We start from the raw sequence: 14,173 nt of genomic DNA, 5'->3' as shown, positions 1-14,173 counted from the left end.
CTTTAATTTGTAAAGAGAAAGAAAATATCCACATTGAACGTTTTCCTCTAAAACCTGGGTTTATCTAAAAAAGGCAACTTGGGATGTCTAATGGCACTCTTCTAGCTATTCAGTCCGTTGGTATTGAACGTAACCATACATACAAAAACATATAGGGGGGTTAAAACATTATTTATTTGGTTTTGTACAACATATAGGGGGGTTAAAACATTATTTATTTGCTTTTTTTACAACCACCTATGTTACTTCAAAATCTGTACTCTCTACTATAAAACTTTTATATTTCTGGGACTTAAAATTCCCTTGACAGTGGCTTCTAGCCTGTTATTTTAATTTCACATGGAAGGAGGCGAGCTGGAATAGACTTCATACAAAATTATGAATGCAGCACAAATTGGAGTGGAAAAGGAAAAGGTTATTCCACATGGCTTATTCATGAGAATCCAGCCATCATGCCTTTACAGAGATTTACAGCATAAAAGCTGTCAGGGGTGGCAGGTTTTCGTAAGAACAGCCTCCCAATTGAGTTGAAGAGCTGAGGGAGGCTTAGCATATCCTGTGCAGCACATACGTACAATGAAATGACTGTGTGTGAAGTGATGTAATTTGCTCAGGAGTGTTCCAGAAATTATTTTATAGCATAAAAGAATAGCTACAACTGAAGTAAATAAACTGTTCCTTTTTTATTTGATGGCTGAAGACACGTTGTTTCACTGTACATCATACATAGGAATCAAGTAGGGGAGGAGGAGAAATCACAGAAACTATTTAACAAAAAAAAAAAAAAGAGAGAGACAAGTGCTTTCCCCCCACACCCCCAAAGGGAGAAGGAGCCAGAAGGCATCACCTGGGTATTTCTGTAAGCACCATGGTTCCAGCTTGTGTTGCTAAGTACACCTTTAGAAAGAATGTACAACCACTGCATTAAAAATGTCTTACTGCAACCTTGGTTGAAAGGTTTCTCCTGGTTTGAATTTCTCCTTCATTCCTTATTTTTTCCTCAGCTGTCTGTGTCTGTGCAGGAAGTAGATCGATGCAGACACTTGATGGCACTTGGGTTTCCCACTCACGGCCCTTTCACGTTCTTGCCCTCTCTCTGTCCAGCCTGCATTCTGCAAGACGACGGCTCGCAGTACCCAGGAGGGCCGGGCGGGCCAGGAGGACCAGGAACCCCAGGCTGACCTGCCACTCCAGGACGACCTCGTTCACCATCCCGGCCTTCCCTGCCGTAGCTGGGTTTGCCTGGTTCACCTGGAAAAGAGGATGCAGGTCTAAGAATTGGCAGCTATGACTTGCTTAGTATACATGTAGCTTTGCTGAATATCCCATTCCTAAAGCTGTGTGAAGATGGCTTTTCATTGCTCTTAGCGGATTCCCCAGCGAGATGCCTCCTTAGAGGGACCACTCTCCTCTGATAGACAACCAGGCTGTGTTTAGACATCTACAGCAATGAAATCCCAGGCCCAGCCCTCTCCAGCTGTGCTGGAGCAGACCTGCTGCTGTGAAAAGCTGTGCCATGTAACCAACTGCAGCAGTGCAGGCAGCCCCCTTGGCCACGTGCGTGTAGGGGTCGATGCCACTCGCTGCTTCAGAGTTATGTCAGAACTCCAGAAAGGGACATACCAAGAATTTATTATTTTTTATTCTCCACTCAGAGGAGTTGGGGAAATAGATGCTTCGAGTGGAACTGCTGAGCACTAAAGTATCTTTTTACTTCTAAATTTGCAGTGAAGGGATGAAATACAGCGATTTTAGTAAGCCCCTTCCAATGATACATTTTTAAAGAAGACAACTCATGTCTCACAGACGTCCTAGGTACCAGTATATACTCAACTGATTTTTTTTTATTCTCCTTTTTATGAAGAGAACAAATTTTGGTGGTTTCTGTCTATATATACACATAGAAACATGCTTGTAGAGAGATACTGATGGAAATAACATTTCTTTTTGTTCACTGGCCACTAGAGGCCAGTTGTGCTGCACGTATCAACAAGAATCTGTCCTGGACCCCTATTACATAACACTGCAATTAATTACCACAAAAAGAAAGGAGAATTGTGCTTTGAATGTCCTAAATCGTGCATGGAGATTTCTAAGACTGCTGTGGCTGCCAGTGAGATAATTTGGGGTTTGTGACCTTTGTCGTTTATTTATGTTATATATGTTTATATATTTATATAAAGAAGAGCAGGGGTAGGGGGGGATGTCTCTGTCTGTGTATGTGATTGCCTCTTTTTAATGTTTTCTATACTTTTTCCCTAATCTTTCTACACTGAGATAAATGGGGTGGTAGTTCTTTAGTAAAAGAGCTTTTAATTCTGATTTGTGACTGTATCATTACCTATGAAGTAAAAACTTTGAAGTAGTTATTTGGAAATTTATTGCTTAATGGACACATTTTATCTTTTCAAGGCAGCTTGAGGTATCAGTTCTGAGTAAATTTTTACTATATCTCTTCTTTATCCTCTTTTATATTTACCTGGAAGACCTCTTGGTCCAGGGTAACCTTTCAGTCCTCTGCCTGGAAATCCTCTGTCTCCTCTTTCTCCTGGTTCACCTGAAGCAAATTCATGAAACATTAGTTACAGCCTGCTTGGAGTATTCCCTGCAATAAGTTCTCTCTCAGAGGTGAACAGCTAACAAGCAGAAAATTCAGGAGGCTGTGTATATTCTTACCATCTGTGAGTGATGTCCTGACACATGTTCTTGTAAGAGATTTGAGATTTGTTTGGTTTTTTGCCCCCCATTTGAGTTATACTTGAAAGTAGACATGTTGGAGGGGAAGAATGCAACACTTCAGGCTGGATGGTAAGTACCATATGAAATATGCCGTAGCCTGTATGACAGAAACCACACAGGCTATTTTGGAATACAGACCGACAGTACTGGCAAATGGCTTTTGCAGGACCACGTGAACTCCGCTAATAAGTAAAAATTCTCAAGTGCTGGTCCTTGAGACAGCTAGTGCAGAGAAGAAAAGAGAAGCTGGCCTGCACACATTACAGTATTCTGTTGACATCCACATAAGACGTTCCTAAAAGTGAAACAAAGGACTTGGTTCTGGTATATTGGAATAATGGAGACTTTTCTTTGGTGGGTGCCCAACTTTTCTTCAAACTCATATGTCACTCCAAATGAGAAGCATCTTAATAAGAGGAAGCTTTTTTTGTTGTTTTAGTTGTATTCTAATTCTGTTCACTGTATATATTCCTTAAAAAGTATGTGTGTATATATATCTCTCTCTCTATATCACTCATGAATACCCTATGTAAACTCTGGATTTTTTTTTTTTTTTTTGTTGCAAGTCAAAAGTCACAATTATATGTCTAATAAGATTTAGGGGAGCTTTACTTTATATTTCCATACTCTCCTGTACTGCACTGAGGAGAGTTGGAATAGACTGTTAAGTTTGGGGCTTGCCTAGAAATGGCACAGCAGAAAACAAGGAAGCTATGGAAAGGATCACAGGAGTCAGTACAAAAGTCCTGAGTTTCAATAAAAGATGCACACAGGGTGCTAGAGGTGGAATCTTATCATTTCACTCAGAGAGTGGTGAGGCACTGGAACAGGTTGCCCAGAGAAGCTGTGAATGTCCCATCCCTGGAAGTGTTCAAGGCCAGGTTGGATGAGGCTTTGGGCAACCTGGTGTAGTGGAGGGTGTCCCTGCCCATGGCAGGGGGGTTGGAACTAGATGATCTTTGAGGTCCCTTCCAACCCAAACCACTCTATGATTCTGTGATTCTATGATTCATGCTTCAGACCACTGGGTTAACATCGAGACTCAGCCTGTCTGTGTAAATGCAGCTACGAGAAGCACGGGTGTCAAGTTCCCCATATATACTTTTGCTAATTCCTGCTACTGAACGCCTTGGAATAGTGTTTACTGCTGGTTACCCCAAACTTCTCCAACTTCTTATTTCTGATTCTACCCACCTTCACTACCCCAGATGGCTGATTAAGGTCACTATAACCTCCTTTCTTGAGCCAGCTCTTTTTGACTCTGCTGTAGTTGATGCTGTTAAAATCACTGTACCTTTCTATGTTCTGCTCTTATCTCATGTGTTTCTCTCTCCTCTTTATCACGCCCTTCTAAACTGTTCTCAACATCCCCCTCCTTTTCCCTTTCATCACATCCCAGGTACTCTTTTCCTCTCAAGCCCATCTCAGACAACTCCTCAAATGACAGGGAAAGTCAGTTCATCTCTGTGACCTCTGTGGAACTCTGGTATCTACCAGGAACCCAGAGTGAAGCATTGAGATTTTTTGTTTTCCCAGGGTGGCTGCCATGTACCATCACGATAGCTCTTGCACATGAGAGCATTCACCAGTTCTCTTGTATCTGTAATTGTATTTCAAGTTTTAGTGTAAAGTAACTTTGATGACAATCATGATAGGAAAAAAAGTGGTTTGCTTGTTTGTTTGTGGTTTTTTATGCTCTGTAGATTATATTTTTTTTAATATTAAACACAGTGCAGCCTACTGTGTGATGAATCAAATTCAGCATATCAGATCACTTTTGTATCTCAATTTTTTGTTGCTTCTGCCAATACAGATGACATTACATTGTATGAAAACAGTAACAGAGCTCCAGCAACAATGCGGTAAAGGTTTGTATTCTGTTCCTTCTCTGGACGGTTTTCTCAATTTTACTTTCAAATAAAACTTGAAACAAAAGTAAGCGCTCTAATCCAGCGACAGACTAGCTTTGTGCAGAAAGACAATTTTTAAATAAAACCTTCCTTTAAGAAAACAAGTTGAAACCACTGCTGAATAGAAACTCATACATACATAGTGGTCATAAGACTTTGCAGAAAATTGTGCTGTATAATCCTTTGGAGGTGTACAAGCCCTCTCAGTCAGGAACAAAAGAGATTTACTTAGATCAACGTCTTTTTGTAAAGTGTAAGGTGAGTCAATGTTGTTATGGATTTGTTCTTTCCAAAGAATCAATAGATTATGGTATGGGGTGCAATGATGTTAAATTTCTCAAGTATTCTATCCAAATAAAAGAGGCAGATTGTTATCGGTCACTTGTAATGTGGGAAACTGGATAGACTTGGAAAAGCAGGCTAGAGATTAAGGAATGAATCTGACTGTTGATGTTAGCTTTTGGTACCACAAGTATCATGGAAGTGAGGCCCCCACCAGATTGAGTGAAGGAAAGAGAGAATCACTGCTGGAACTTTTCAGCATTGAAAAAGTCCATGAGAGGGAAAATTAGTATTAGGAATCTGACTCAGCTGCATACTTCTAGTTCTAGAAGTAAGTCTAGTTCTAGACAGGCAGATGCCTGTCCTTTCTTATATTGTATAAGTGATTTGATAACAAAAAACAGATTTATAAACAAGTCTTGCTGAGGCCAGGCCAATGTGTCCTTTGATCACTGGGGTAAGTGAGGCAACAGTCACAGGAAACAGCTTCGGTTCCTAATTCAGGATATTTTTGGACTTACATGTGTATGATGTATATCCACAACCTGTAAGCTAAAGGGAAAACAAAACCAACCAAACAAAAAAAAACCCACCACAAAAAACTCAAGCAGTCAATAACTGAAAGCCATTTACAGAATTTCTTACCTTTAGGACCTTTACGACCGATCTCACCAGGGGGACCTTTAAGGCCAGGCAAGCCACGGGGTCCAAGCTGTCCTGGGAAGCCATTTTCACCAGCAGGTCCTGGAGCACCTGGTGGCCCTGGTCGGCCAGGAAGACCTGGAGCACCAAATTCTGGCCTCTTAAGGCTGGCTGCCAGCTGAGCTAGTTGTTCTGCAAGGAACAGGACGGAATTAAGCAGTAAGTGGATCTGAAGTTCTGTGGAGAGATTCCCATGCTCACATGTATCACTACGGATATCGACAGATGACAATATAGCACCTTCCTAATGTACAATGCTAGTTTAAAAGTTTGTTACATTTAAGATGTTATCTTATTACTGCTAGAGGGAATTGGCACAGGCACACTGTGAAGCTGGTCCCTCTAAAGCCTGTCTTAGACATTTAATGTTTGCAAGCTCAAATGACTTAAATGCATATGGTTTATTTAGAAATGCCCTTACAATTTTCTATGTCATTTAAATTTCCACCATCTAGTAAGAAAACTTACTAATGCAATTGCTGCCTCTTAAAAGAGCAAATATCTCTCTAGTTACTACTTGTTAGTCCTTATTAAGATCCATCTTTGCAAGAAGGAACAGCTGAAAAGCATGAGGGCAATCATCTTCTACATTGGCCTGCAAAGCAAGTACAGTCCTCCTTTTTCAGAGGAACGAAACTCCTGAAATCAGTGCTCCTGAGCTGAAGTTTGATAAATAAATGAACATTTTATGTTGATCTTTTCTGAAGGTAAATTAGCAGAAGCTTTGCTCTTCACTAGGCATAGGATCTTCTCGCCATTCCTTGGAATGGTCTAAGCTAGCTATTCCCTTTTCCTCACTCCCTTTCAGGCCACTGCTGTAACAGCATGAGAGCACTCCTCTCTGCTTGAAGTTTCTATTCTAGATTTTAAATCCATTTTCCAAGCATGCCTTAGAAATAACTTTCTCTGGATACAGCTACACACAACTTCATAAGGCATTTGCTATAAAGTCTGCATGACTTAGCAAGACTAGTTATTTTGTGTCCACAACCAAGAAAAATTAAGATAGGGGGCGAGGGGGAGGCAGTGGTGCAAAAGATGTGAAATAAAACAGGAACTATGGCTGGCAGATACATGAGGAAGACTGGGGATAGCAATCTGCAGGCAAAGCCCACTTGGGGGCTGAACTTCAGTTACAGTTGTTTTTAAGCTGACAAGGTTTCAGGGAGCTATTTGGACTGATTTTTTTCTCTTTTTTTTCCCCCCCTTTTTTTTTTTTAAAAGCATGACAGCATTGACAATTATAGGGGCTCTCAAGAGGGACGCAAGGAAGACAGTCTGGATTTTTCCCATATCCTTCTCTTCACTGCTAATTCTGATGGTTATGATTAATTCAAGCATCATATCTGATTTCACTATAATCCTCCTCAATACTGTGTCTTTCAAAAGATCACTTTAAAAGGCCTTTTTATCCTATTTATAGAAATTGTTTTTAAAAAACAACTCTCTTGGCCACTATCAGGAACAATGATGACTACTGATAATTTTTAGATTAAATCACTAGCAGCAATTTCATTCTGGCAAATTCTTAACATTACAAGGGCATAATATCCTTAAGGGCATCTTCAATAGCAAGTACTGAAAAGTATCTTTGGTGCTTACAAGGCAGCATAAATTTTTAAACTCAGTAAATCCCATGCACCCAACTGTATTAGAAAAGCTCTGGTTTTCTGTGTGTTTTTCAAGAATAACTGAGCAAATATAATTAGGCTTGTAAACATCTGCCTATTGCTTTCATTTTATGGTATGTTATCTACAGAAAGCCTCTCTCCGCACTCCTCTTTTTTTAACCTATTTTGCACCTAGCTTGTTTGCTGTAATCTAATAGCATATGAGTACAAATGGCAAAATAAGTTTTCAGTGAAGCTGTGTGCTTTTATATATGTACACATAGCAAATGATCTCTACACAAAATATATGTATTTCATAAAAACACTCTGTCTGTCACCTGGTTACTATAGTAATAGTGTGGAATCAACAGGTATTTTAATAAGGCTGCAAAGTATATATAAAATAGACTTCTTTCTCATATTCCCTCATATTGTGTCCACGTTCATGTGTGGGAAGATTTTTCTGCCAGGTCACCAGCTGAGACCACGTTATTTGTTCTGCATAAGAACGGGAAAAATCTTGGTTGCCTCTACAGGAGTAGATTATCCTGATTTAAATGCACAAGAAACATCAAATCTTTTTTAGCATATTTACCTTGCATGACTCTCATGCAAACCTGCTTAATGTGCTGATCAGTTGGTTCTTTTCCCTAGAATTGAAAAAACAATAATTTAAAAAAAACCCCACAGTTGCTATCACAGTACATTTTATAAATGTGCCTGATATGAAAAATGCTGGCCAGTCAATAAAAGATAGAATCATAGAATGGTTTGGGTTGGAAGGGACTTCAAAGATCATCTAGTTTCAACCCCCCTGCCATGGGCAGGGACACCCTCCACTACACCAGGTTGCCCAAAGCCTCATGCAATCTGGCCTTGAACACCTCCAGGGATGAGGCATCTACAACTTCTCTGGGCAACCTGTTCCAGTGCCTCACCACCCTCTGAGTGAAAAGTTTCTTCCTTATATCTAATCTAAATCTGCCCTCTTTCAATTTAAAGCCATTTCCCCTTAATGCTCCCACATCCCCTTAGATGATCCAGTCCCTGCAGTGCAACTATTCCAGCAGAAGTCAATTTGACTAACAAGGTAGATACCATGTGTGATACACCCACATATCAAACAGGGTACATGCACACTACAGAAGTGGGGTGGGCATAAGAAAATGGAATGGAACTGGAAGCTGAGGACCCAAGGACCCAACTGTATACAACTCTAAGATTTTTCTGGTGCACAAATGTGTCTGTTGGGAGGCATGGCGTATTTCGAACTCTACTGTGGCACTTGCGTTTTGCATGTGTATGTAGCTCCTGATACAAAAAAAAAAAGTAGTAGTGTGAGTGACAGCTAAGCGTTCAAAAGATACCCATCACATTACAACAGTACTTACGGCTGGACCTTGGCTGCCGGGCAGACCTGGGGCACCCTGTTCACCCTGCAAGCCTCGCGGTCCAGGTGAGCCTCGTGGCCCTTCCATGCCAGGCAGTCCCCGACTTCCCTCAGGCCCACGGGAACCAGGATCTCCAGGATTACCAACCTGAAAACAAAAGAGAGGAATTCAACGAGCTGCTATATTAGTGTGAGACTCGTTCTGACATATCAAAATGGTGACAGGAGCTATTTGCAAATACAAAGCAATGAATGCTTGAGTATAGAGTTGTTGAACAGTTTCTTTTTAAATAAGTGACTGGAGTCAGTGGTTGTGTGATTTATAAACTTAAAAAGAGGTCTGTATTCCTCACTGAAAGAGAAGTGGAAAAAAGATATTCTGTCAAAAGAGGCGAGTTGGTATCGATAGTGTCATGCACAAGACCTTTTTTGGTCATGGATCTTCTTGATCTTTGGTCAACAGATCTTCTATACTTGGTTTCTTCTTCTGCCCTTGTGCCTGTCACATGCAACCTTTTTAGACATTAAGTCTTTCTTAAATTACAAAAATTGCAGCTCCCTGGCTTGCTCCAAATGGCTTTCATGCCCTTTTGTAGGAAGTACCACAGTATAAGCCTGTATTGTCTAGTCCCAGGCTGCTTGGGAATACACATTTTTGCTTGGTTTACATGTCAGAACCAGAGCTCACTGCACACAGGTTCTAGTGCCTATGCTTGAGTTTGCTGGCATAGGGGAGGGAACATCCTCATCCAAACTCATGTTGACAAACTGCTTGAACAGATGCAATGCAGCTTATTTCCCTCAGGGAAGGGGTAGACAGAGCTGTTACACTGGTATAACATGTATACTGGGGAAAGGATTGATATGGTTACATCAGTATGTCCACTTAAGTATATTTAGTAAATAAAGCTGTAGCTCTTGCTCCAGTAAACTTTCTAAACATGATTAAATATCATGCAGAGTGAAACCTATGCAAACAGGCACCTCTGAGTTACTTTCAATACAAGTTCTTTTACTACTATTGATCAATAATAGTACTACTAAAGAAAGAGAGCAACCAAAAAACCCACAAAAAATCTGCAACAAAACCCAAAACAAGAAGGGAAAAAAAAAAAAATCCTACATACTTACAGCTTCCTAAATATACTGGGGGGAAAAAAAAGAACACTATCACTGAAGGAGACGCTCAAGAACAAATTACTCAACTGTGGTATCAGTTAAATCCACAAGATGGAGCCATTTCAGTTCCATCCGTGGTGCACCTCAGACAGCTTAATTGCTGTCCCTGTCGGAACAAAACCTAAAGTACATGCTTCAATAGATACATTAAGACAGCAAAATTCCCTTCGTGGACTATACAACCAGGAAGCCATCATTCCTTTCTTGCCCAGTCTGGCGAGTTATCAGGTTCCCTGCTGAATTACTCATCCCTGTGTAGGTACTCACTAGGATGATACACACTCAAGGGTCTCATTAAGAGAAGAGGATTTTAAAAATCTAAGGGGAGAAAACTACAATTTCTCCTCTACTCTATCTCTTCCTCACGTCCTTCCAGTAAGTCACACAGGCTACTAAGAACACAAGCATAGGGTTTTTGTCTCACTTCCCTGTAGGCAGAACTGTTGATATGTTAGTATCATAGCCCAAACTGTCAGCTGCTGTAACAACCCCACTCTTCAGTGATCCCAAAATCATCAAATCATAGAATGGTTCAGGTTGGAAGGGACCTTAAAGATCATCTAGTTCCAACCCCCCTGCCATGGGCAGGGACACCTTCCACTAGATCAGGTTGCTCAAAGCCTCATCCAACCTGGCCTTGAACACTTCCAGGGATGAAGAGTAATAAAAGAATGCGTTCAGCTCTCAAACTCTTTTTCTTATGACATAAAAGCTTCTGCTCACCTTCCACATCAAAGCTCTCATTTTGTTATTTCTTTAAAAAAAAAAAAAAAGGAACCTGGGCCAGACATACTTCTGCTTTCACAGATATAACAGTCCTGTTGCCAGATTTTTTGCAGAGTAAAGATTAGAAACAGTAAAGAGTTGGTCAGAAAACTACTGTTGAATGATACTTCAATCTTATGGATCTCAGAATTCAGGATGTGAATTCCTTTCCAAAGCAAATTCATTTTAATATTAATCATATTCAAAATCTAAACAGGAAAAATGCTGTTGGAACTCATTCAATTTAACTGTGAAAAAGAGCTCAGCTCATTATTTGTATTTTCTTTCTTAAATCAGAAAACTATCTCTCTGATCTATTAGATCTCTGTGTTTCTGTAACAGTGCTATTTGTTATACTTACAGCTCCTTTTGCTCCTGGTAATCCCATATCACCCTAAGCAAAGATAAGACAAACTATGTTAGAAGAGAGTATCCATTATCATAGACATTACACATACCGTAAACTCGACATGATTTTTTTCTCTATTAAAAAAATAGTTTACATATTTAGCACCCAAAGCACTTGTTGCTTTACACAAAATTGCACCTCAAATGAATTACAATTAATTTGGAAATAAAACTTAAATTTCAGAATTGTTTTTTGTAAAATTCCTTTCTCAAAAACATTTCTGTACAGTACAAATAAGAAAACATGTTTATTGTAATTGGTTTTGTGTTGCTTGTCTTAGACTTATACACAGGACTCCAACCTCTCAAACCACAGTTACAGACCAGGACAATCTTAGATAGGAGATTGCTTGGAAATCTTTAAAGGAAGCATTATTTAATCAGGATTTTCTAGTTTGACAGAATAACAGATATTTTACAGTGTTGTGTTAGCCCTGATAAAACTGCACCAGAAACCAGGCAGGTATCTACCCAATGTGCTGCAAAAAAGCCAAACCCCTAGAAGTTCCTGTTCCCAGAAGTTTTTAGTTTTCCCTCTGAACTGGAAAAGAGAAGTTTCAAAATCTTGTAATCATCTATGAAATGAAATACATAAACTCATCTTCTTCGGTGTTTTCATACTACTCTTGGAGAGATTTCGGAAAATTGCATTTTCCCGGTTCCTAAACATCATTGGTGAAAGGATTGGTTTCTAAAGGTTAGAAAGGTCACTTTATGTGTTAATGAATATGCCATAAGTGAAACAGAACTAACAACTGTTACCAATTTAAAAACAGACTAACTGGCAGCACACTTAAACAACCCATAGTATTGCTTCCTGGGAATCTATGTAGTGATGGTAAAGCTGCAATACGGGACATCAAGCTCACTGGGGCTGCAAATTAACTTTAAAAGCCTTTCAGAATTTCAGAGCGTAGGAAAAAACTGTTCTTTTCCAACACACAACCTGGCCACCGCTTTTTGAATAGGGCGTAGTTTACTTCATTTTGAAAGCTCAAGTTCTGGCTCCGCTGGATGGAGCCCCATAGGAGCGCCACTGAACCAGTGTATTTCTCCTTCTGTAGGAAAACAAATCCTCCTTACCTAAGGGCACATGACCCAGGCATTGCCCATGTGAATTCACAACATGCCACACTCCTGCGGCACATACACCTTCCTCCAGTAATATCACAGTGCTACAGCCTCTTCCCAGACCATTCTCTCTCTTCCTAACAGCCTGTAGCTACATCTTATTACCAAAGATAAAGGCAATACAGAATATTTCCATCAAGTCTGCTTTACTAAGGATATTTATTATCTGTGCTTCTGTTTCACCTGAATTAAACTACTTCCTCATCCTCACTGCCTCAAACACCAGGAATTTATATGTATGTGTATATGCATAAATATATATGCACACATAAGTGCTTGGTGTATATCTACTGATATATACATACACACACACACATCCCCTTTAAGGCAGCCTGTACTACATTATACACCTGATAGAATATGCATATTTCAGAGTGTTTTCAGAGCAGCAGAATGGCATGGCCAGGCTAATAGAACTACTGTGCTCTGCAATGTCCAGTTAGTATAAAACCAAAACGTGACTTCCAATGATCAAACCGTGTGCTTGAAGCACTCCAACAATACTGTAAAGCTTTAATTTGCAACAACAAAATATTAGATCAGGTGAAGAGAAAATAATGCCTTACTAAGTCACCCTTTTCTCCTCCATCTCCTTCTGCTCCAGGTGCACCCTATATCAAAAAAAAGACATGCTGTTCAGATTCAGATTTACTCAATGTAATGTACTGCAGAATTTGCTAGTGTGACTTGAAAGTAACCTGTAACATGACTTACTTGCTCACCCTTGGGTCCTGGTTCACCGACTGAACCCTAAAAGGTTAAAGATTGAAAATTAAAAAAAACACAAAAACCTTCAGAATTTGAAATTACAGGTTTAACAGCATACTAAATCATCTTCAATTCTCCCTACCATCTGGAATTAATGCAAGAGACCTTTAAAGCTGCAAATTTTTAAGAATGACAATGAAAACACTTAAATCTTACTATATAATTAAGGTGACAGTCTGAAGACAAGTAGTAGCATGGAAAATACAATCCACTGCCACACTGGATGGTACAGGTTCTGACTGTCAAACAGCAGATCTCCCCTTTACATGGCAGATGCTCTTGCAGCTGTTACAACTCTGTTCTGCAAATTGCTTAGAAGTTATAAGTAAAAAATCCAGTAAGCATATCACTTTTTCTAGCCCTATTAAATATTCTGTACTGCTGTAGGCTGTAACAGCCCTGCTAACGTGGGATAAGCACACTGAGACATCCACAAGTTCAATCACAATCTTGTCTTGCTTGCTATTTAATTCTCAACTTTTTTAGCAGAACCGTGAAGAATTTTGATCATTACAGTCAAAGCTGAATGGCTTATATCTTAAAGTTGATGTTCCTTTTTTAAAAAAAAAAAAAATTATGTTTCATCTTAGAATCCTGTAACAAAATATACCTGTGTGGACAGACAGGAACCAAAGAGGAATAAATTAATGACTTGATTCGTTTAAAGAATGTAATTTGTTTCTATAGTAAAAGTATTTCATTTGTAGAACAGTGTATTATTTAAGAAAATCTTAATATTTGTGTTTTGTTAGAAAACTAATCACAACATCCTTAAATGTTCTTCACAGTCTGTGCACATTCAAATATATACATTCCAAAAGAACTATAATTGTGCATAAAAAAACCCTTCAACAGACGGAGATACAGCATTTTCTCTCCCATTTCAGAGATCCATTTAACTCACATAAGATACAGGAACACAAACAAGTGAAACATCTACAATTCAATGAATTCAGATTTGTTCTCATGTTCCTGAGGTCAAAGAGGATCCCAATACTAAATTATCCACAAAGCTCAGCAGTGAAAATCACAGATCTATTTAACATTCCAACTTTGTCAAACAACACTGAAACTATTTTGTCCGAAGTGTTCTTGAAATCGTGCCTTATTAAGGTTTTTCAATTACTCACACAAAAAGGCATTGATTTCCAACCTAATATCGTTTGGGGGTTCTTTTTCTCCACTTACTCTTCTTTAGAGCAACAAAACTGCCAACAGATAAGGTTGAGACGGGAGAAGCTTTTGCTTTTGTGAAACTTGGCCTGTAATATTTGTATCAGCAAACACAA

At 39.4% G+C, this 14,173-nt stretch overlaps 1 protein-coding gene across 1 annotated transcript in view; it reads right to left on the bottom strand.

The window, feature by feature from the left end:
- Nucleotides 1–1,066: 1,066 nt before the first annotated feature.
- COL9A1 (collagen type IX alpha 1 chain) overlaps nt 1,067–14,173 on the bottom strand; it is a 70,114-nt gene continuing 57,007 nt past the window's right edge. Inside the window, exons 31-38 of the mRNA XM_086625275.1 lie at nt 12,831–12,866; nt 12,683–12,727; nt 10,939–10,971; nt 8,635–8,781; nt 7,839–7,893; nt 5,577–5,765; nt 2,480–2,557; nt 1,067–1,251 (exon numbers count right to left, since the gene is read on the bottom strand). Of these exons, the coding sequence (XP_086481401.1) occupies nt 1,067–1,251; nt 2,480–2,557; nt 5,577–5,765; nt 7,839–7,893; nt 8,635–8,781; nt 10,939–10,971; nt 12,683–12,727; nt 12,831–12,866 (768 nt within the window). The remainder of the gene's footprint in view (nt 1,252–2,479; nt 2,558–5,576; nt 5,766–7,838; nt 7,894–8,634; nt 8,782–10,938; nt 10,972–12,682; nt 12,728–12,830; nt 12,867–14,173) is intronic.

The sequence above is a fragment of the Tauraco erythrolophus genome, chromosome 2 (genome assembly GCF_009769465.1).
Source record: "Tauraco erythrolophus isolate bTauEry1 chromosome 2, bTauEry1.pri, whole genome shotgun sequence".
NCBI classification, from domain to species: Eukaryota; Metazoa; Chordata; class Aves; order Musophagiformes; family Musophagidae; genus Tauraco; species Tauraco erythrolophus.
Note: the sequence above shows the minus strand (reverse complement) of the source record. Positions and strands in the feature narration are given on the sequence as shown.